We start from the raw sequence: 25,330 nt of genomic DNA, 5'->3' as shown, positions 1-25,330 counted from the left end.
AGGGTGTTTTGAAATGGTTTGGTCACATGGAGAGTGAGTGAGGAAAGATTGACCAAGAGGATATATGTGTCAGAAGTGGAGGGAACGAGAAGTGCGAGACCAAATTGGAGGTGGAAAGATGGAGTGAAAAAGATTTTGAGTGATCGGGGCCTGAACATACAGGTTGGTGAAAGGCGTGCAAGGAATAGAGCGAATTGAAACGATGTGGTATACCGGGGTCGACGTGCTGGCAATGGATTGAACCACGGCATGTGAAGCATCTGGGGTAAACCATGGAAAGTTGTGTGGGGCCTGAATGTGGAAAGGGAGCTGTGATTTCGGTGCATTATTACATGACAGCTAGAGACAGTGTGAACGAATGTGGCCTTTGTTGTCTCTTCCTAGCGCTACCTCGCATACATGAGGGGGGAGGGGGTTATTTCATGTGTGGCGAGGTGTCAATGGAAATTAATAAAGGCAGACAGTATGAATTATGTACACGTGTATATATGTATATGTGTGTATATATATGTATACGTTGAGATGTATAGGTATGTATATTTGCGTGTGTGGACGTGTATGTATATACATGTGTATGTGGGTGGGTTGGGCCATTCTTTTGTCTGTTTCCTTGCGCTACCTCACTAACGCGGGAGACAGCGACAAAGCAAAATAAAAAAAAAATGAATACATAGTGTCATTATCCTTCGTGGATGAAAAAAAAAAAATCATTTCCAAACCATCAATTTCTACGATGATCGACTTGTGACATTCATCCTCATTCATTATCATAATCAAAATGTACCTCGGACATTTCAGTTGGAGAGGGTGTGATATCTATAAAGCTGAGGTAGGTGAAGGCTGCAAGTAGTTAATGCAAACCACTGAACCAAGTGCTGCAGTAGTACGGTTAAGTATCTGAGCAGCAAGATATATCTTTAACTGAACACTGGTGATATCAATTCTGCAAACAGGTTACAATTATGCCACACGATTTACCAGTTATAATACGATATTTGCATGAACACTCCTGCCTGTCCTTCTCGTAAGCAGGATATTGATACACTCCATCATTATACACTCCATCATTCGTCAGCGGTAAAGTTGGCCGATACTGAAATTATTAACTTCTCTCTCTTCACTGACGACTCTTCTTTCGTGTCACACTGATGCGTTGTTGTGTGAGGTTCGACATTCAATACATCATGAAAACAATACACAAACACAATCAACCATTCAAATATTTTATTGCAATCGTTATCAAACGTTAATCATTCCTTACAGCTGGAAAGACAAAACAATATATTGGCGACATGAACAACCTTCTTAACGTGAATAAATCAAACATACATACATTGAACAACCTTCATAACGTAAATAAATCAAACATACATACATTTTCCTCTACATATCGTAAAAGTATACATTGTCTTATGCTTATTATTGACACTTATATGTATTAAGCAATAATAAACCAATCAATTTATAGACAAATGAAACCTAATTTTTAGGTACAATTTAATACACCGCCCAGCCTACAGAGTTCCTGAAAGGTGTGGACGTGGTTCAATAGTTGATGGCTAGTCATCTTGTCTCCTGGTTGCCAGGTGTACACCATTTTTGCCCAAACATGTTCAATGACAATTTGGTCTGTTCGTTGCTGGCTTGTCCAGGAGCTACAGGGTGTCTTGTTCCTAAGTACCAGCGTTGAACAGCACGAGCAGTGTGGACGGGGCACCTATCGTTAATAGAAATGACAGGCCCGGCATGAAGAGGTAAACTCCTCGCCCGCAGAGAAGGTGGAAACGTTACTCCAGCACTTACTGCAACAGTCGTTGCAGTGAAGCAACCTCCAATGTGGAAAACGTCACCCAGGCCATGTAATGTCACTCTCCTCTACATGAAACATGTAAAGTGACATGAACAGGCCTCCTCGCTCATGCTGGCTCGGTCATATGTGCCTGCGAAACATTATGATTTTAACGCTTATTGTAGTGATTTGGCAAGATATATATCAATAGTGGTTTATAAACAGTATATCAACTTATGGTTACCAACATGAATTTCTGGTTACTATAACTATGCCGTTCTAAGTCTCTGAACAACAACAAGTTCTCAACGTCATATCGGTTACAGTTCCTCCTCCAGCAGTGAACCTTACCATGAGAGTTGGATATACACATCTCCTTCGTGAACACTGTTCAGACCAGATTCTGTTTCACTCAGAATGTGCCGTTCCCTCAGGCGTTCATTCCTCACGGGAGTTCTGTGGTGTGTTCCTTTGTCGTGCAAAATTAGCCTGCGGCTCAATGGAAAAATGTCTTATGCCCATCACGTTCGCTGGAGGGGGTTGCCTCTGCCGCTCATGTTCTCTCTGCCAACAATAAAACACAACCATGTTCACAAAGAATGGACACTCAGTTTCCTAAATTGAAAATCTAAATTTCAATTATCAAGTTTAGATAGTTATAAGCCTAATTTCATAACTTACAATCTACGTAATACCTTTAATATGAAAATGAGGTCACAATAATGACAAATATTTTCAAATATATTGCCTACTTCATTGTTACTCAAAACTTACGCATACCCATATATAGTTACCCGCGAACAGACACTTCGGATTTGGCTGATAATAAACTCCGATGCAGGCATTTCATTCCCTGTACATCATTCACCATTGCTGCTCCTTATCATTGCTCCTTATCACACTCTTATAACTTACATCAAGTCGTTAAGGTTACCGCTTTCCAACCTTCTTCTATTCCACTTCATGGTGTTGGTGGACAGGACAACTTCATGTGCGATGCCCAGTATGGAGAACACATTATCAAGGAGAGTGATCATGCGACCTCTGCGCACCAACCTCTCATCTCTCCAATTCATCCTAGCCTACGTCGCCGTGGTCCAGTAGAAGAGCTACCGTTCCCAGGCCAGACAACCCAACCTACCTCACCATAACTCAGTACAGAAGCCACCACTCACCTGCCATTTCTGGGCTACCACACCGCGACCCAGTATAGTAACCACCGCTTCGCGGCTGACCGAACCTAAACCTACCTCACAATGATCCAGTTTGGTAGCCACCACTCACCCGCCTATTCTAGCCTACCTCAACTTCACTCAATGCACTACCTCCCCGCCCACCCGACCGTAGCCTATGAAAATCTTACCTAACCTCCCAAGAAGCAGATTATTATAATGGAAATGTGCCATTATTATTGTGGTCTGCTGGTGTGAGAACGGATGAAGTGACCACATATAGGGGAGGATAGGCAGTGGGGCGAACTCTTAACACAATTTCTAATTTCTTTCACTGGCAACACGAAATTTCAAAAGGACCCGGTGGTCTGTTACCGTTTGAATTTTGCATATCCAAAACAGAGAACGTCATTCGGATGAGCTAAACTATCAATTTACCAAAACAATGTTAACTGTAATAACGTCCATGGCGGGTTACACATTTCAGGATGAATAATCATAAGCTGTCACCTGAGTGAATAGCAATATACTTCGAAGTCTCTGTCTACAGAGTTCATTGTTCTCTACATTTTCTAGCTGTTGTAACTACATTAAGTACACCTTACTATAGTTCACCACTCACTCTACATTAGTTACAACCATAAATCTACAAATGTTACTCTTACCCGACTAGAAATAAGACCTTTGTTTATGCAGAATTCAGTCAACTCAGAGCCGGGAGCACGAAGCCAGCTGGCAGCTACCGAGCTGGCGACCAGTCACCTGTGGTCACATATCCTCACCTTTCCACCACCACAAGACTTGTGTCAGCAAATTGAGTTTTACCCCAAGTGTCTCAGTGACCAGATTCTTACCTCTTCTCTAGTACCCTGAAACCTCTTCCACCAATACACTTGCCGGAACCCTTAACGCGTTACTGTCACTCACCACAACAACCACCCAGGAAATGAACGTATGAACCAGAAACAATCTTCGATTCCGCAATAAACGCGCTCGTCCGCCACCTCGAAGCAGAAGCGAGGCTTCATTGTATCGCAAAGCGTTGTCTCAACCAGTGAAATGACTTGCATGGCCTTTTATCATTTTGTAACGTTCGTTTTTGACTATACACTTACTAATATTCCATGTATTCGTGCTACATACACGTTACTAAAAAATCTATGCGGGAAAATTATTTTTGTTGCATAATAAAGAATATATATAGTAAAGGCGAGTCCGTCTATGTCAGTGCCAATGTAACAATTCGGATTCAGACATCGTCCACGTTTATAATGTATTCCGACTCTTCTGACATCAGTCAATTTCTAAACAATGTTTTACTTGTTTGTCTTTCTTTGGTCAACCACGACTGGAAAAAAAAAACAACTAATCTTAAGAACACATTTTGTCCTAGATGGTGGAAATTCAACGACATTTTTATCCCGATCTATAGATAGAACATCTGCCAGGACGGCCGTAGCCAGGACTAACAGCCTATTTCACCATTTACCACACTCACCATAGAAAGTGGAATTGCGTCGATGGTTTTCATTAACCACATATGTTCTTAGAGTACTTCCCTAACGTGCAATGAGAGGTGGACACAGAATCAACAGAAGTGTAAATATAACACACTAAAACATGAGCAATATACTCGTCCTGCTTTTAATGTGGTATTTCCTGAAACAACCTTTGTCGACGGAAATTTCCAAGCCACGTATGCCAACTGTCCTGATTAATTTACTTTTTTGTGGAGTGTCCCAGGCAGAAGGGTCATCTAAATGCCCTAATCAAAACATCTTATTAACGAGTATATACATATATGTCCAAATGTACGATAGTGCACTAAGATGGCCAGTTCTCTGACACACATAAGGTATTCGCTCCCTGCTAAACAAGAACGGCTCACTCCCTGAAGCATCAAAGCCGTGTTTTCCAATGACGTCTCACCAGATGACATACGTCAGCAAGTCATATCCTGGAGCGTGTTGGTCCGTCTCCTCCTGATAGAGGACGTCACACACTCCAAGACTGACGACTACGCCCAACACATACAGGCAATTCACTCTCTGACAGTAGGGTGTCAGCCACCGCCACGCGTCGGTGCTTTACTCCCTGCAGTGGCTCTCTCCCTGGGAGACTCCGGCAACTCGCTCCCTAACAAACAACCTTCTCCCTAATACCTAAAGCTCACATCACTCTCTAAAAGCTAAATATAATCGCAAGTCATCGACCAAAAATATATAATTCCCTAAGTGAAGCCTATTTTGATGACCCTTGGAGATAGACAGAGCTGCAAAATATCGTTTGGCACTGGTCAGCATAAACTCGAGTAAAGCTTTGCTTTGATAACCTGTGGTGCCCTAAACAGCTAAATAAAATCGTCTGGCTAAACCAAAGTTACCAATGTGCAGCCATACTTTGATGACTCATGAAGCCCGCACAAGTGTTAGGCCAGAAGAAAATTCTCAAGGTAAAACTCTACTCTGATGACCCATGTGTCCCACAAAACCTATATAAAACCGTCTAGCGTTAGCCTGAATACAAGTCTGGATGTAAATCTTTACTTTCACAACCCATAAACTAAGTTAGTTGAAAATAATCGTCTGGCATTAGCTGGATCAAATGTCCTAAAGGAACGGTTTAGTTTGGCGTCGTTGGTTCATTTCTCGACAATCTACTTCGACTAATTCGTTTACACACACACATTGCGGATTCCTACCTGACACACTATACACTATAAAGGTGAAAAGGAAGCGTTACTCACTATCGACAGGCATCGGTGGCTCAGTTTCTGATGCACGTCGGTAGCTTACTTCACCAAACATTACTTCGACGAACTCAAAAACTTTGCTCACTCTCCAACAGTCATCGATGAGCTTGGTCTCTAACACACGTGTGTCGGTAGCTCACTTCATGGCAGACCAAATTCGATTCTCTCTGACACACAAAGGTATGGCTTCCTACCTGACACACTAAAAACACTGCTCGCTCCCTGACAGACGTCAGTGGCATCGTGTCTCACACACATCGGTGGATCACTCCAAGATACACTACATTGCCTAACTCCGTTATCATTACTTCCTGCCTGACACACACGCTTCAGAGGCAAAAACACGTCAGTAGCTCTGTTTCTAACGTACGTGGGTAGTTCACGCCATGACACAATACATGACTAACTCAGTGATGCACAAGGCTGGCTTTCTGTCTCGCACTACTACAGTGGCAACAACACAAAACTGCTGCTCACTTCCTAACAAACTACCGTGGCAAAGAATGGTTGCTCACCCTGACAGATTGTCTGGCTCCGTCTCTAGCACATGTTGGCACCTCACTCTAGGACACACTATTCCCACTAACTCCCTGGCACATAAGGGCGGCTACCTATCTGTCGGTGGAGGAACGCTACTCACTCCCGAACAGACGTCAGTGGCTTCGATTCGACCACACGTCGTGGGATTATGCCCCGATGTACGATAGTTTACCAAGGCGGACTGTTGTTCTCTAGCACACGGCGAGAGGTTCTCTCCCCCTCAACAATGACAACACCCGACGCGTCCCCTAACATCAAAGCCGTTCACTTTCAAACGACCATCTCACCAGCTGACATGCGTCTTCACTTCATATCCTGGCGCATTGGCACTTTCCTTCCTGATACACGGCGGCAGATCACTCCAAGACAGACCAAGATGCATGACACATAACAGGCGAGTCATTCGCTAACACACAACAGTGTCTTACTGCCACGCGCTGGGCTCTCTCTCTCTCTCTCTCTCTCTCTCTCTCTCTCTCTCTCTCTCTCTCTCTCTCTCTCTCTCTAACGTGCTACGGCAAATCACTCCCTGACAAAACTATGGCTTCCCGGCTAACAATACCCTGAGAGCATAGCGCTCCCTGAGGAACCAAATGCTCCCTATCTTGACACAAGTCGGAGGGAGGGTCCCAGTTTGCCACATACCGTCATGTACATCATTATGTCGGTGGTTCACACCCAGACTCGACTAAGATTTAATACCTACAAAACTTACACGTGAATGAGGTACCACCCTCCTTGACTCGGCGAAGGTTTACCCCACTATTAAATTAACACGTGAAGGAGGTACCACCCTCCTTGACTCGGCGAAGGTTTACCCCACTATCAAACTTACACGTGAAGGAAGTACCACCCTCCTTGACTCGGCGAAGGTTTACCCCACTATCAAACTTACACGTGAAGGAGGTACCACCCTCCTTGACTCGGCGAAGGTTTACCCCACTATCAAACTTACACGTGAAGGAGGTACCACCCTCCTTGACTCGACGAAGGTTTACCCCACTATCAAACTTACACGTGAAGGAAGTACCACCCTCCTTGACTCGGCGAAGGTTTACCCCACTATCAAACTTACACGTGAAGGAAGTACCACCCTCCTCGACTCGACGAAGGTTTACCCCACTATCAAACTTACACGTGAAGGAGGTACCATCCTCCTCGACTCGGCGAAGGTTTACCCCACTATCAAACTTACACGTGAAGGAAGTACCACCCTCCTTGACTCGAAGGTTTACCCCACTATCAAACACGTGAAGGAGGTACCACCCTCCTTGACTCGACGAAGGTTTACCCCACTATCAAACTTACACGTGAAGGAGGTACCACCCTCCTTGACTTGACGAAGGTTTACCCCACTATCAAATTAACACGTGAAGGAGGTACCACCCTCCTTGACTCGGCGAAGGTTTACCCCACTATCAAACTTACACGTGAAGGAGGTACCGCCCTCCTTGAGGCAAGACGCTTGAGTGCTGTCATGACTGCTGCCTATCTCCCTCTTGCGATGTCAGCAGGCTACTGAGAGTGACGTGGTCCTCGACGGTGGACGGAAGGTCATCATATCCGACCCGTTGTTTGACTGGAATTATGGAAATGAACGGTTAATGTTATATTAAGACATGTTGTATATAACATCTACCAGTTTTTATGTGTGGGTTATGATAGAGCTGAAGTCATGGGTACATTATAGATTAATCTATTATCATCAGTCTTTGAATATTTGCTTAAAATGGGTGGCAACTGCAAGGACAAAAACCTCTAACTAGCAATGTTATCCTTACTATTCTTGTTCTGTGAAAATTTAGGGTAAACAAGATGCAATTGGATGTCATCATTTACCAGCAAAAGGAGCTTCAAAAGCTGGTCTCATTGTTTGTACACTGCAAACATAAAACTTTAGTCATTATTCCCATGTTGAGCTAAACTGCTAATTGAGGCAAATAACAATGTAACTAATAACCTATATGGCCTATAGGCCTAATTTCATAACTTATAATCTACGTAATACCTTTAATATGAAAATGAGGTTAATGACAAATATTTCCAAATATATTGCCTACTTCGGATTTGGCTGCTAATAAACTCCGATGCAGGTATTTCATTCTCTGTCATCATTCACCATTGTTGCCATGTTCCACCCCTTTTTCACACACTCATATAGCTTACATTAAGTCGTTAAGGTTACCGCTTTCCAACCTTCTATTCCACTTCATGGTGTTGGTGGACAGGTCAACTTCATGTGCGATGCCCAGTATGGAGAACACATTATCAAGGAGAGTGATCATGCGACCTCTGCGCACCAACCTCTCATCTCTCCAATTCATCCTAGCCTACGTCGCCGTGGTCCAGTAGAAGAGCTACCGTTCCCAGGCCAGACAACCCAACCTACCTCACCATAACTCAGTACAGAAGCCACCACTCACCTGCCATTTCTGGGCTACCACACCGCGACCCAGTATAGTAACCACCGCTTCGTGGCTGACCGAACCTAAACCTACCTCACAATGATCCAGTTTGGTAGCCACCACTCACCCGCCTATTCTAGCCTACCTCACCTTCACTCAATGCACTACCTCCCCGCCCACCCGACCGTAGCCTATGAAAATCTTACCTAACCTCCCAAGAAGCAGATTATTATAATGGAAATGTGCCATTATTATTGTGGTCTGCTGGTGTGAGAACGTATGAAGTGACCACGTATTGGGGAGGTTAGGCAGTGGGGCGAACTCAACACAATTTCTAATTTCTTTCACTAGCAACACGAAACTTTAAAAGGACCCGGTGGTCTGTTACTGTTTGTATTTTGCATATCCAAAACAAAGAACGTCATTCGGATGAGCTAAACTATCAATTTACCAAAACAATGTTAACTGTAATAACGTCCATGGCGGGTTACACATTTCAGGATGAATAATCATAAGCTGTCACCTGAGTGAATAGCAATATACTTCGAAGTCTCTGTCTACCGAGTTCATTGTTCTCTACATTTTCTAGCTGTTGTAACTACATTAAGTACACCTTACTATAGTTCACCACTCACTCTACATTAGTTACAACCATAAATCTACAAATGTTACTCTTACCCGACTAGAAATAAGACCTTTGTTTATGCAGAATTCAGTCAACTCAGAGCCGGGAGCACGAAGCCAGCTGGCAGCTACCGAGCTGGCGACCAGTCACCTGTGGTCACATATCCTCACCTTTCCACCACCACAAGACTTGTGTCAGCAAATTGAGTTTTACCCCAAGTGTCTCAGTGACCAGATTCTTACCTCTTCTCTAGTACCCTGAAACCTCTTCCACCAATACACTTGCCGGAACCCTTAACGCGTTACTGTCACTCACCACAACAACCACCCAGGAAATGAACGTATGAACCAGAAACAATCTTCGATTCCGCAATAAACGCGCTCGTCCGCCACCTCGAAGCAGAAGCGAGGCTTCATTGTATCGCAAAGCGTTGTCTCAATCCAGTGAAATGACTTGCATGGCCTTTTATCATTTTGTAACGTTCGTTTTTGACTATACACTTACTAATATTCCATGTATTCGTGCTACAAACACGTTACTAAAAAATCTATGCGGGAAAATTATTTTTGTTGCATAATAAAGAATATATATATATATTGTAAAGGTGAGTCCGTCTATGTCAGTGCCAATGTAACAATTCGGATTCAGACATCGTCCACGTTTATAAAGTATTCCGACTCTTCTAACATCTGTCAATTTCTAAACAATGTTTTACTTGTTTGTCTTTCTTTGGTCAACCACGACTGAAAAAAAAATGTGATCTTAAGAACACATTTTGTCCTTGATGATGGAAATTCAACATTTTTATCACTATTATAGATAGAACATCTGCCAGGACGGCCGTAGCCAGGACTAACAGCCTATTTCACCATTTACCACACTCACCATAGAAAGTGGAATTGCGTCGATGGTTTTCATTAACCACATATGTTCTTAGAGTACTTCCCTAACGTGCAATGAGAGGTGGACACAGAATCAACAGAAGAGTGTAAATATACCACACTAAAACATGAGCAATATACTCGTCCTGCTTTTAATGTGGTATTTCCTGAAACAACCTTTGTCGACGGAAATTTCCAAGCCACGTATGCCAACTGTCCTGATTGATTTACTTTTTTGTGGAGTGTCCCAAGCAGAAGGGTCATCTAAATGCCCTAATCAAAACATCTTATTAACGAGTATATACATATACGTCCAAATGTACGATAGTGCACTAAGATGGCCAGTTCTCTGACACACATAAGGTATTCGCTCCCTGCTAAACAAGAACGGCTCACTCCCTGAAGCATCAAAGCCGTGTTTTCCAATGACGTCTCACCAGATGACATACGTCAGCAAGTCATATCCTGGAGCGTGTTGGTCCGTCTCCTCCTGATAGAGGACGTCACACACTCCAAGACTGACGACTACGCCCAACACATACAGGCAATTCACTCTCTGACAGTAGGGTGTCAGCCACCGCCACGCGTCGGTGCTTTACTCCCTGCAGTGGCTCTCTCCCTGGGAGACTCCGGCAACTCGCTCCCTAACAAACAACCTTCTCCCTAATACCTAAAGCTCACATCACTCTCTAAAAGCTAAACATAATCGCAAGTCATCGACCAAAAATATATAATTCCCTAAGTGAAGCCTATTTTGATGACCCTTGGAGATAGACAGAGCTGCAAAATATCGTTTGGCATTGGTCAGCATAGAGTAAAGCTTTACTTTGATTCCCTGTGGTGCCCTAAACAGCTAAATAAAATCGTCTGGCTAAGCCAGAGTAAAGTTACCAATGTGCAGCTTTACTTTGATGACCCATGAAGCCCGCACAAGTGTTAGGCCAGAAGAAAATTCTCAAGGTAAAACTCTACTCTGATGACCTATGTGCCCCACAAAACCTATATAAAACCGTCTAGCGTTAGCCTGAATATAAGTCTGAATGTAATTCTTTACTTTCACAACCCATAAACCAAGTTAGTTGAAAATAATCGTCTGGCATTAGCTGGATCAAATGTCCTAAAGGGACGCTTTAGTTTGGCGTCGTTGGTTCATTTCACGACAATCTACTTCCACTAATTCGTTTATAAACACACATTGCGGATTCCTACCTTACACATTATAAAGGTGAAGAGGAAGCGTTACTCACTATCGACAGGCATCGGTGGCTCAGTTTCTGATGCACGTCGGTAGCTTACTTCACCACACATTACTTCGACGAACTCAAAAACTTTGCTCACTCTCCAACAGTCATCGATGAGCTTCGTCTCTAACAAACGTGTGTCGGTAGACACGTGTGTTGGCAGACCAAATTCGATTCTCACTGACAAAAAGGTATGGCTTCCTACCTGACACACTAAAAACACTGCTCGCTCCCTGACAGACGTCAGTGGCATCGTGTCTGATACACATCGGTAACTCACTCCAAGATACACTACATTGCCAAACTCCGTTATCATTACTGCCTGACACGCACGCTTCAGAGGCAAAAACACGTCAGTAGCTCTGTTTCTAACGTACGTGGGTAGTTCACACTATGACAATACATGACTAACTCCCTGATGCACAAGGCTGGCTTTCTATCTCACACTACTACAGTGGAGACAACACAAAACTGCTGCTCACTTCCTAACAAGCTACCGTGGGAATAAACAAAGGCAGAAAGTATGAAATATGTACATGTGTATATATGTATATGTCTGTGTGTGTATATATATGTGTACATTGAGATGTATAGGTATGTATATTTGCGTGTGTGGACGGCTATGTATATACATGTGTATGTGGGTGGGTTGGGCCATTCTTCCGTCTGTTTCCTTGCACTACCTCGCTAACGCGGGAGACTGACAAAACAAAATAAAAAAAAAAAAAAAATATATATATATATATATATATATATATATATATATATATATATATATATATATATTGGCTTTGTTGCTGTCTCCCGCGTTTGCGAGGTAGCGCAAGGAAACAGACGAAAGAAATGGCCCAACCTATCCCCATACACATGTATATACATACGTCCACACACGCAAATATACATACCTACACAGCTTTCCATGGTTTACCCCAGAAGCTTCACATGCCCTGATTCAATCCACTGACAGCACGTCGACCCCGGTATAACACATCGATTCAATTCACTCTATTCCTTGCCCTCCTTTCACCCTCCTGCATGTTCAGGCCCATGTGTTTAATTTGTTTATGGATGGGGTTGTTAGGGAGGTGAATGCAAGAGTTTTGGAAAGAGGGGCAAGTATGAAGTCTGTTGGGGATGAGAGAGCTTGGGAAGTGAGTCAGTTGTTGTTCGCTGATGATACAGCGCTGGTGGCTGATTCATGTGAGAAACTGCAGAAGCTGGTGACTGAGTTTGGTAAAGTGTGTGAAAGAAGAAAGTTAAGAGTAAATGTGAATAAGAGCAAGGTTATTAGGTACAGTAGGGTTGAGGGTCAAGTCAATTGGGAGGTGAGTTTGAATGGAGAAAAACTGGAGGAAGTGAAGTGTTTTAGATATCTGGGAGTGGATCTGGCAGCGGATGGAACCATGGAAGCGGAAGTGGATCATAGGGTGGGGGAGGGGGCGAAAATTCTGGGAGCCTTGAAGAATGTGTGGAAGTCGAGAACATTATCTCGGAAAGCAAAAATGGGTATGTTTGAAGGAATAGTGGTTCCAACAATGTTGTATGGTTGCGAGGCGTGGGCTATGGATAGAGTTGTGTGCAGGAGGATGGATGTGCTGGAAATGAGATGTTTGAGGACAATGTGTGGTGTGAGGTGGTTTGATCGAGTAAGTAACGTAAGGGTAAGAGAGATGTGTGGAAATAAAAAGAGCGTGGTTGAGAGAGCGGAGGAGGGTGTTTTGAAATGGTTCGGGCACATGGAGAGAATGAGTGAGGAAAGATTGACCAACAGGATATATGTGTCGGAGGTTGACGGAACGAGGAGAAGTGGGAGACCAAATTGGAGGTGGAAAGATGGAGTGAAAAAGATTTTGTGTGATCGGGGCCTGAGCATGCAGGAGGGTGAAAGGAGGGCAAGGAATAGAGTGAATTGGAGCGATGTGGTATACCGGGGTTGACGTGCTGTCAGTGGATTGAATCGGGGCATGTGAAGCGTCTGGGGTAAACCATGGAAAGCTGTGTAGGTATGTATATTTGCGTGTGTGGACGTATGTATATACATGTGTATGGGGGTGGGTTGGGCCATTTCTTTCGTCTGTTTCCTTGCGCTACCTCGCAAACGCGGGAGACAGCAAAAAAAAAAAAAAAAAAAAAAAAGTTACGAATTCTAAACTGATCCTTATCCTAGTAAGGACGTCAAATTTTATATTCCACAACACAGGATAACACTATCTTAAGATAAAGTCGAGGGATTAAATCAAACACCAGCATTAAAACCACTTATAATAAAAGAAACAAAGAGTACAAAATAACAACATGAATCGGGCACAAATCATTTACGATAACACTGAAATCGAGTTTAACATTCCAGGTAAGATTTCAAACCAGATCTCTTTCCTTTGTGACAATTTATCTTCGATAACATGATTCAAGATACACTTATTGTTAGCCACTTCTATGACAAGTTACAGTACTCCATGACACTCGAAACTAAATGACAGAGGCAGTACAACACCATAGAATCTATATCGCGCACTTCACTCGGCCTACGGGCTTTGGGACACGGAAAACCACTTACCTCCTTGGGCTAGAGAAGGAATCAAGGCCCAGCGGGTGTCAGAGGTTTTTATTACAAGTAGGAACGACTTGCTTCCTCCCCGTTATCCTATAGTGTCACCCTTGATTGGCTATAGGCCTAAGGTCCAGTGTGATTGGAGGAGGGTGGCTCCTAAGTGCCACTCCTACTTGGCTGGAGGGCCACAGGTCCAGCGGTGATTGGAGAAGGGGCTATCCATGAAACTGCTGGTTGGCTGAAGGATCCTAAGTCCGTTCCACATCTTGCCTAGAGCCGTAGGCTGACCGCCCAACTTGACCTGGTGCCTCGGATGAAAGGTCCAAGTGTTGTGGTTAACTGGCCCCACGGCCATATGGAATCTCCAGAAGTGTGGGAACGCACCAGGCCTAATGGTCCTGCTCTCCCCTCGGTCGTCCTGCCCTTACATATCACTTATACCATAACTACAAAGACACACACACATACATATATATACACGAACATGAGGGGACACACACACACACACACACACACACATGTTCGTAACAACCTTTGGAATCTCCAGAGGCGTGGGAACACAGCAGGCCTAATGGTCCTGCTTTCCCCTTGGCCGTCCAGCCATAAAATATCGCTTATACCATAACCAAAAAGACACACACACATACATATAGACGAACATGTTAAGTATTTCTTCATCAACAAGACCTAAAATTTGGAATGATTTACCAGTTAGAGTAAATGAAGGAAGTGTCCTGATACATTTAAGAACAGTTAGAAAATACTTTACTTCATCTCTGACTCACAATGCTTGTGTACGTCCTTAGGTACAAGAAACGTTACAGGTATATATTTGAATCATCTGTACACCTTTCTACTCTTACCAAAGTAATCCCAAAGCTTTTGATCTCCTCCACTATCACAAACAAGATTGACTAAAGAAGCAGAGGGAGATTTCATATTACTGAACTGCTGGGAGTTTCACAGAGCTTCAGAGCACTTGCAAGTGCCAGACCTTGAAAGTTGCTGGGTTAGGGAACAATCAACTTGAGATCAAATTACAACTTTTTTAATTTGATGTCACCCATCAAAGATTTTATGTCATTATGGTTTCAAGCATATGTACTTCTATTATGATGGTTAACTTAAATACCACAAATGTTCTTTTCTTTAAGCATACTTATAATTCACGACACCAATGCTGAAGCTGTGATGATCAGTAACAAATGCCTCTGAAAGACAATACATTTTGTCATGCTCTAAACATAGATTATGAATGAATAACAAAAGGGAAACAGCCATTAAAGTCTATTTGATAAAAGATGTCCACAATCAGGTAATCTATTGTCACATTTGACAAAAAATCATACTGTATACCAACAGTTGATATAACCTGGGGAAACAAGTGCACATTAATCAAGTTTCAAAAAGTTTGAAAGCAATGCATGTTAGCTATGTTATTACCTTAACAGCTGTGAACAACAAATATTTCCTCATCTATTATTTCCCTAATAGCTGCAACAATTACATTTCCATTTTATTCTCTTAATATCTATCCATATCTCTGCTGCCTATTCCCTTCGGGAATTCCCGTCAAGGGGGTGGCAGCGGCAAGTCTCCACTTATCCCTCGCATACATCATTCCAAGCATTCCTCTACCATATTTCTCTCTCTCCAATGTTCTTCAACTCTACTTCCTGTCTTGCATTCTTTCCACACACGCCCAAACCACCTCAAAGTATTACGTTTCACCCATCCCATCACTCCACAGTTCATTCCCTGCTAAAGCACCTCTCTCATTAATCCCTTCATTCTTTCTTCATTCCATCTAGTCACACCAAATGCTCCTCTCAAATAGATCATTTCCAGAGCCTGGATAATTGACCTCTGAGACTTGTTCCATGTCCAAGTTTTGGGCTGAAAAGGCCAGGGTTGGGAGGACTATGCTGTCCCTTAATCCTCTATACAACTCCATACTTATACCTCTACCCTTCATTATTCTATTAAGTGACCCAATGACTTTTATCACGTACTGCTTTCCCTGTATCTCTCCTTCCATATCACAAAACTTACCCAAACTCTTTAATTCTTTCACTTCTCCAGTCCTCCCCCCATATCCAAGCACAATTTAGTACACTTCCTTCTTTCACAATATACAGTTTCACAAAATCTATTCTTTCACTTTGCTTCTTTTCAAACAGCAATACTTTACTTTTACTTCCATTTACCTGCAATTGACTATGCTTACACACATACAAAACATACCACCAGCAAATCCTCTTAACTCTCAGCAAACTAAACAGTATCATCTGCAAATAGGCTTGCCACTAGCCACCATATCTCATTGGCACACTCCATCTCTGCACTCCCTTTCCCTAAGTTTGCTCTCATCTCTCATATCACTTCATCCTTATATACTAGGGATAGGGGAGAAAGAATACTTCCAAAATATTCCCTGCATGTCGTATAAGGCAACTAAGAGGTAGAAGCTGGATATCCTCCCCTCCAATTTTTATTTCCCAAAAGAGGGAAAATAAGCAAGGGATCAAGTGAGGATTTTCCCTCTAAGGCTGTTCTCCATTCTTGATACTACCTTGCTAAAGTGGGAAATGGCAAATATGTATAAAAAGAAAAAACATAGAGCGATGTGGTATCACACAGCCCAGCCTAATACCCACATAAATACCAAAACTCACTTAACTCTCCATCCACTCTTAGTAAATGCATTTGCTTCTCTATAGAAGTCTTTCTCACCATCCAACAGTTTTCTCCCTACCCCATATATCCTTAACACATCCAATACAGCATTCCACTCAACTCTGTCACACGCTTTCTCCAAATCCATAAAAGCTGCATGCAACCTTTCTACCTTTCACAAAATACTTTTCCACTGTCATCATCAAAAAGAAATATAATCCAAACATCCCTTTTCTTTCTTAAAACAAACTTGCTCCTCACTCATTCTGCATTCTGTCACTTCCATCACTCTTATCAATGAACATTCTTGCAAACACTTTTCCTGGTATACTTCAGTCTTTTTTTATTATCATTACTTTGCTTTGTCGCTGTCTCCGCGAGGTAGTGCAAGGAAACAAAAGAAAGAATGGCCCAACCCTCCCACATACACATGTATATACATAAACGTCCACACACGCAAATATACATACCTATACATCTCAATGTACACATATATATACATACACAGACATATAAATATATACACATGTACATAATTCATAGTCTGCCTTTATTTATTCCCATCGCCAACTCGCCACACATGGAATAACATCCCCCTCCCCCCTCATGTGTGCGAGGTAGCGCTAGGAAAAGGCAACAATGGCCCCATTCGTTCACACTCAGTTTCTAGCTGTCATGTAATAATGCACCAAAACACAGCTCCCTTTCCACATCCAGGCCCCACACAACTTTCCATGGTTTACCCCAAACGCTTCACATGCCGATTCAATCCATTGACAGCACGTCGACCCCGGTATATCACATCGTACCAATTCACTCTATTCCTTGCACGCCATTAACCCCCCTGCATGTTCAGGCCCCGATCACTCAAAATCTTTTTCACTCCATCTTTCCACCTCCAATTTGGTCTCCCACTTCTTCTCGTTCCCTCCATCTCCGACACATATATCCTCTTGGTCAATCTTTCCTCACTCATTCTCTCCATGTGCCCAAAACATTTCAAAACACCCTCTTCTGCTCTCTCAACCACGCTCTTTTTATTTCCACACATCTCTCTTACCCTTACGTTACTTACTCGATCAAACAACCTCACACCACACATTGTCCTCAAACATCTCATTTCCAGCACATCCATCCTCCTGCGCACAACTCTATCCATAGCCCACGCCTCACAACCATACAACATTGTTGGAACCACTATTCCTTCAAACATACCCATTTTTGCTTTCCGAGATAATGTTCTCGACTTCCACACATTCTTCAAGGCTCCCAGGATTTTCGCCCCCTCCCCCACCCTATGATCCACTTCCGCTTCCATGGTTCCATCCGCTGCCAGATCCACTCCCAGATATCTAAAACACTTTACTTCCTCCAGTTTTTCTCCATTCAAACTTACCTCCCAATTGACTTGACCCTCAACCCTACTGTACCTAATTACCTTGCTCTTATTCACATTTACTCTTAACTTTCTCCTTTCACACACTTTACCAAACTCAGTCACCAGCTTCTGCAGTTTCTCACATGAATCAGCCACCAGCGCTGTATCAATGTATACGTTGAGATGTATCGGTATGTATATGTGCATGTGTGGACGTGTATGTATATACATGTGTATGTAGGTGGCTTGGGCCATTCTTTCGTCTGTTCTCATGCACTACCTCACTAAAGCGGAAGACAGCGACAAAGTATAATAATAATAAAAAAAAAAAATAGCTTTCACACAATCCTCAAGCACAACCTTCTGTTTCCTTGCTAAATTACATATCAGATGCATTCACTTTATCACACATTTTCTGCCATACTTTAGCATTTCAGCTGTAATTCCATCATCTCCCATTGCTTTTCCTATCTTCAGCCTTATTATTGCCCTTCTTATATCCCTTTTTTGCTACTGGCTCTTGCACTTGTATCCTCTTCCTTCCATCCTCCATACCCATGCATGTGACAACTGCTACCTTCCCTTCTTCAACATTCATTAGTTCTTCAAAATACTCTTTCCATCTTCCTTTTACTTCCTTGTTTTGATTCATCAACTTCCCTTCCTTACTTCTCACATTACCATTTCCACTATTACATCTACCTCTTTCCAGTACAGTTTCTTATTTTCTCAAAAGTTTCACTCGACTTTCCTCCAAAATCTTCATCTACTCTTTCTTTGCTTTCCTCTATCAGCTTATGAACATTCCACTTACACATATCATATTCTTTCCTCCTCCTCTGCTGAACTTCCACAGCTACATTCATAGTGAGCCATGTACCATATGCCTTTTTCTTCTCTTCCACAGCATTTCTAATCTCTGTCCACCATGCACTGCCCCTTTTTAGAACTATATCTCAATCCCGTGCATCCAAATACTAATTATACAACCTTTAATAGCATTTTTCTAAACATTGTAAACACCTCATTCAAACATGACTGCACCCCTACATTCACAGCATTTCCATCTAAACTTCAGTTACCTTCCTTTCATATTTCCTCCCTACATTTTTTTTTTCATTTATCTTCTCCCTTGGCAACAATTCTAGCTTTCCATTCTTCCTTACAACATACCTCCTAATCCCTACAAGAACTGTGAAATGGTCGGAATCTCCAAAGAATCCTCTAACAACTCTAACATCTAGCACGACCTTTCTCAATATGACCACATTTCTCTCTCTCAAAACCATTTATACAGTCATTCAAATTTTCTAGATACATTACATTTCATCCTTACCTCATAGTCTTCAAATTCACAGGCAGATATACACATATTCATGCATACTTCACAATTCCAATCTTCCCTTTCACCCATACTATTCTTGATCCATTCCATCCATGCACTGTAACATCCTTCCAAACTCTTGTTGATAGCAGGATTGCACATTGTTCTTTCTCTCTTCCTTGATAATTTTCAATCATTCCAGTCCATATCACTCCTCCTTCCATCCCCTCTCATAACTTTCACTCATCATCTCCATTTTTACTCCATACACCCTGCCCAAAGATATGGGTATCCACAGTCCTCAGCACATCCAAAATATAACTTAAAAAAAAATTCTCTACAAGCTTCCTCTTTTTGCTTTCACCAGTCATCCAATTCACATTCACTGCCATCACCCTCAATCGCCTGCCTCTTTTACTTCTCAGAAATCTATTTAGACTCCAGTGCTGTTTCTTAGCCTTTTGTGCCTTACCCTTGACAGTCCACTGGCAGAGAGCAACTCCAGTGCAATGTTTCCAGAGTCAACAAGGCTCCTAAATTGTCCGAAAAACTACAAATACCTCAACTGTTTATATGTATTCAAATGATTGCCATGATGGAGTTGGGCAATGCCTCATCCTTTAATTCCACCCATAAGGGTGTAGTAACGAGGTCACCGCGAGAAGACAAAGTGAGACTTGGATGCTCTAGAGAACCAGGAGTATCCCCTTTAGGTACTGAAACTCAAAATCTTGTTCAAATTCTGTGCCTATCAAAGTAGCAGCACCTCCTAACCTTATTGGTTCAACTCCCAGCAAAAAATATAATGACTACTTACTTTTTCATCTTTAGTCTTTCTAAATTTATCAGTTTCCTTATTAGGAACCTGTGTGCATTCCTCAACTCTCTCTTCATCTTCTTTTCATTAAGGATCTGCAGCTCTAATGCTGTTAGTGCATCTCCATATACATTTTCATCACCTTTCCTTGCTGCAATTATTGCCGCCTTCTTCTTTTCCTTTATTTTGTCAATTACCGAGACTCTACTTTTCATTACCCAAACACCATCATATAAAGTCATTAAGTTATTTTCCTCAAATTTTATAGCAACATGTGCCTTTGGGTATGCAGGCCCACTACCATCCTTCTTTACTGTTGCTGTAACTTTCCGTTTTTTCTTGGTTTTACTCATTTCCATAGTCTTCCCTGAAGTACCAACTGCATCCTTTTGAGTCAGACCACCATGATTTTCTTCTTCCTTTGCTGGAGCTTCTTTCTTCTTCTTCTTCTTCTTCTTCTTTTTGCGTTTTTTCCTTTTGGACACTTCCTCATCCTCTTGCTTGTGGGCTACTTTCTGGTCTTCTTCCTTTCGGGTCACTTTTTGGTCTTCCACTTCTAAGTCTTCTCCCTCCACCTCCTGGACCTGTATAAGGTATAACTTACTGGAATAATTGAAAATGATGGATACATAACATTTATTTATACTGCCAAACTTGCACCTAATACTTGTTTCTTGTACATAAGACAAGGAAGGACATATGCATTTCCTATAACACTTTGTATCTATAAATCACTGTATATAAAAAAAGATAAAAGAATACTATAGGAGAAGAGGAATAAGAATAAGGAAACGAGGAAGATGACAAGGAGCGAGGGTACTTGTCTACTTTCAAGTATGTGTGACAAGATTCTGCCATTTGGATGGTCCAGCGCAAGCATAGCACTCGCCTCATATCTTGCGAGGTTGCACCAGGAAACAGACAAAGAATGGCCAATCCAATCGTAATGAAAGGGCTTACTATGAGAGATGTGTGGTAATAAAGAGTGTGGTCAACTGGGAGAGCAGAAGAGGGTGTATTGACACGGTTTGGTCACATGGAGGGAATGAGTGGAAAAATTGACAAAGAGGATATATGTGTCAGAGGATGAGGGAACGAGAAGTGGGAGACCAAATTCAAGGAGGATGGAACAGGGGGCAAGAAACAGTCCCCTCCTTGTATTTTAACTTTCTAAAAGGGGAAACAGAAGAAGGAGTCACGCGGGGAGTGCTCATCCTCCTCGGAGGCTCAGATTGGGGTGTCTAAATGTGTGTGGATGTAACCAAGATGAGAAAAAAGGAGAGATAGGTAGTATGTTTGAGGAAAGGAACCTGGATGTTCTGGCTCCGAGTGAAATGAACTCAACGGTATAGGGGAAGAGCGGTTTGGAAATGTCTTGGGAGTAAAGTCAGGGGTTGGTGAGAGGACAAGAGAAAGGGAAGGAGTAGTACAACTCCTGAAACAGGAGTGGTGGGAGTATGTGATAGAGTGTACGAAAGTAAACTCTAGATTGATATGGGTAAAACTGAGTGGATGGAGAGAGATGGGTGATTATCGGTGCATACGCACATGGGCATGAGAAGAAAGATCATGAGAGGCAAGTGTTTTGGGAGCAGCTGAGTGAGTGTTAGTAGTTTCGATGCACAAGACCGGGTTACAGTGATTGGTGACCTGAATGCAAAGGTGAGTAATCTGGTAGTTGAGGGAATAATTGGTGTACATGGGTTGTTCAGTGTTGTAAATGGAAATGGTGAAGAGCTTGTAGATTTCTGCACTGAAAAAGGACTGGTGACTGGGAATACCTGGTTTAAAAAGAGATATACATAAGTATATGTATGTAAGTAGGAGAGATGGCCAGAGAGAGTTATTGGGTTACCTGTTAATTGTTAACTGATAGGTGTGCAAAAGAGAGACTTCTGGATGTTTATGTGCTGAAAGGTGCAACTGGAGGGATGTCTGATCATTATACTGTAGAGGCGAAGGTGAAGATTTATAGAGGTTTTCATAAAAGAAGAAGGTTGGGGTGAAGAGAGTGGTGAGAGTAAGTGAGCTTGGGAAGGAGACTTGTATGAGGAAGTACCAGGAGAAACTGAGTACAGAATGGAAAATGGTGAGAACAAAGAAAGTAAGGGGAGTGGGGTTGGAATGGGATGTATTTAGGGAAGCAAAGACAGCTTGCGCAAAAGATGCTTGTAGCATGAGAAGCGTGGAGGTGGGCAGATTAGAAAGGGTAGTGAGTGGTGGGATGAATAAGATTATTAGTGAAAGAGAAGAGAAAAGCATTTGAACAATTTTTGCATGGAAATAATGCACATGACTGGGAGATGTATAAAAGGAGGCAGGAGGTCAAGAGAAAGGTGCAAGAGGTGAAAAAGAGGGCAAATGAGAGTTGGGGTGAGAGAGTACCATTAAATTTTAGGGAGAACAAAGAGATTTTTGGAAGGAGGTAAATAAAATGCGTAAGACAAGGGAACAAATGGGAACATCAGAATGGGGTTAATGGGGAGGTGATAACAAGTGGTGGTGATGTGAGAAAGAGATAGAGTGAGTATTTTGAAGGTTTGTTGAATGTGTTTGATGATAGAGTGGCAGATATAGGGTGTTTTGGTCGAGGTGGTGTACAAAATGAGAGGGTTAGGGAGAATGATTTGGTAAACAGAGAAGAGGTAGTAAAAGTTTTGCGGAAGATGAAAGCTGGCAAGGCAGCGGGTTTGGATGGTATTACAGTGGAATTTATTAAAAAAGGAGGTGACTGTACTGTTGACTGGTTGGTAAGGTTATTCAATGCCTGTATGATTCATGTTGAGGTGCCTGGGGAATGGCAGAATGCTTGCATAGTGCCATTGTAGAAAGGCAAAGGGGATAACAGTGAGTGCTCATATTACAGAGGTATAAGTTTGTTGAGTATTCCTGGGATATTATATGGGAGGGTATTGATTGAGAGGGTGAAGGCATGTACAGAGCATCAGATTGGGGAAGAGCAGTGTGGTTTCAGAAGTTGTAGAGGATGTGTGGATCAGGTGTTTCCTTTGAAAAATGCATGAGAAATATTTAGAAAAGCACATGGATTTGTATGTAGCATTTATGGATCAGAAGGCATATGATAGAGTTGATTAGAGATGCTCTGTGGAAGGTATCAAGAATATATGGTGTGGGATGTAAGTTGTCAGCAGCAGTGAAAAGTTTTTTTGATAGAGGATGTAAGGCATGTGTACATGTAGGAAGAGAGGAAAGTGATTGGTTCTCAGTGAATGTTCGTTTGTGGCAAGGGTACATGATGTCTTCGTGGTTGTTTAATTTGTTTATGAATGGGGTTGTTAGGGAGGTAAATGCAAGAGTTTTGGAAAGAGGGGCAAATATGCACTCTGTTGTGGATGAGAGAGCTTGGAAAGTGAGTCAGTTGTTGTTCTCTGATGATACAGTGCTGGTGGCTGATTCGTGCGAGAAACTGCAGAAGCTGGTGACTGAATTTGGTAAGTGTGTCAAAGAAGAAAGCTGAGAGAAAATGTGCATAAGAGCAAGGTTATTAGGTACAGTAGAGTTGAGGGACAAGTCAATTGGGAGGTAAGTTTTAATGGAGAAAAACTGGAGGAAGTGAAGCGTTTTAGATATCTGGGAGTGGATTTGGCAGTGGATGGAACCATGGAAGCGGAAGTGAATCATAGGGTGGGGGAGAGGTCAAAAGTTCTGGGAGCATTGAAAAATGTGTGGAAGTCAAGAGCATTATCTTGGAAAGCAAAAATGGGTATGTTTGAAGGAATAGTGGTTCCAACAATGTTATATGATTGCATCACCAGTGCTGTATCATCAGCAAACAACAACTGACTCACTTCCCAAGCTCTCTCATCCACAACAGAATGCATACTTGCCCCTCTTTCCAAAACTCTTGCATTCACCACCCTAACAACCCCATCTATAAACAAATTAAACAACCATGGAGACATCACACACCCCTGCCGCAAACCTACATTCACTGAGAACCAATCACTTTCCTCTCTTCTTACACGTACACATGCCTTACATCCTCGATAAAAACTTTTCACTGCTTCTAACAACTTGCCTCCCACACCATATATTCTTAATACCTTCCACAGAGCATGTCTATCATATGCCTTCTCCAGATCCATAAATGCTACATACAAATCCATTTGCTTTTCTAAGTATGTCTCACATACATTCTTCAAAGCAAACACCTGATCCACACATCCTCTACCACTTCTGAAACCACACTGCTCTTCCCCAATCTGATGCTCTGTACATGCCTTCACCCACTCAATCAATACCCTCCCATATAATTTACCAGGAATACTCAACGAACTTATACCTCTGTAATTTGAGCACTCACTCTTATCCCCTTTGCCTTTGTGCAATGGCACTATGCAAGCATTCCGCCAATCCTCAGGCACCTCACCATGAATCATACATACATTAAATAACCTTACCAACCAGTCAGCAATAAAGCCACCCCCTTTATTAATAAATTCCACTGCAATACCATCCAAACCTGCTGCCTTGCCAGCTTTCATCTTCTGCAAAGATTTTAGTACCTCTTCTCTGTTTACCAAATCATTTTCCCTAACCCTCTCACTTCGCACACCACCTCGACCAAAACACCCTGTACCTGCCACTCTATCATCAAACACATTCAACAAACCTTTAAAATACTCACTCCATCTCCTTCTCACATCACCACTACTTGTTATCACCTCCCCATTAGCCCCCTTCAATGAAGTTCCCATTTGCTCCCTTGTCTTACGCACTTTATTTACCCCCTTCCAAAACATCTTTTTATTCTCCCTAAAATTTAATGATACTCTCTCACCCCATCTCTCATTTGCCCTCTTTTTCACCTCTTACACCTTTCTCTTGACCTCCTGCCTTTCTTTTATACATCTCCCACTCATTTGCATTTTTTCCCTGCAAAAATCATCCAAATGCCTCTCTCTTCTCATTCACTAATAATCTTACTTCTTCATCCCACCACTCACTACCCTTTCTAATCAACCCACCTCCCACGCTTCTCATGCCACAAGCATCTTTTGTGCAAGCCATCACTGCTTCCCTAAATACATCCCATTCCTCCCCCACTCCCCTTACCTTCTTTATTCTCAACTTTTTCCATTCTGTACTCAGTCTCTCCTGGTACTTCCTCATACAAGTCTCCTTCTCAAGCTCACTTACTCTCACCACTCTCTTCACC

At 42.4% G+C, this 25,330-nt stretch overlaps 1 protein-coding gene and 1 long non-coding RNA gene across 6 annotated transcripts in view; both read right to left on the bottom strand.

Annotated features, from left to right (window-relative positions):
* Positions 1 to 1,209: 1,209 nt before the first annotated feature.
* LOC139759266 (uncharacterized) lies at positions 1,210 to 9,807 on the bottom strand. Of its 5 annotated transcripts, none has more exons than XR_011715023.1 (4): positions 9,599 to 9,807; positions 7,682 to 7,832; positions 2,141 to 2,353; positions 1,210 to 1,940 (listed from the first exon to the last, which is right to left on the bottom strand). It is a non-coding gene; the product is annotated as an uncharacterized lncRNA (long non-coding RNA). The 5 variants fall into 5 exon arrangements; XR_011715019.1 differs by having other exon boundaries at positions 9,526 to 9,802; XR_011715020.1 differs by lacking the exon at positions 9,599 to 9,807 and adding an exon at positions 9,337 to 9,592.
* Positions 9,808 to 13,653: 3,846 nt separating this feature from the next.
* LOC139759265 (uncharacterized) overlaps positions 13,654 to 25,330 on the bottom strand; it is a 57,612-nt gene continuing 45,935 nt past the window's right edge. The window contains exon 6 of the mRNA XM_071681414.1: positions 13,654 to 20,735. Within this exon, the coding sequence (XP_071537515.1) occupies positions 20,148 to 20,735 (588 nt within the window). The 3' untranslated portion in view covers positions 13,654 to 20,147. The remainder of the gene's footprint in view (positions 20,736 to 25,330) is intronic.

Source organism: Panulirus ornatus, chromosome 32 (genome assembly GCF_036320965.1).
Source record: "Panulirus ornatus isolate Po-2019 chromosome 32, ASM3632096v1, whole genome shotgun sequence".
Classification (NCBI taxonomy): Eukaryota; Metazoa; Arthropoda; class Malacostraca; order Decapoda; family Palinuridae; genus Panulirus; species Panulirus ornatus.
This window is presented reverse-complemented; position numbering and strand designations above follow the sequence as displayed.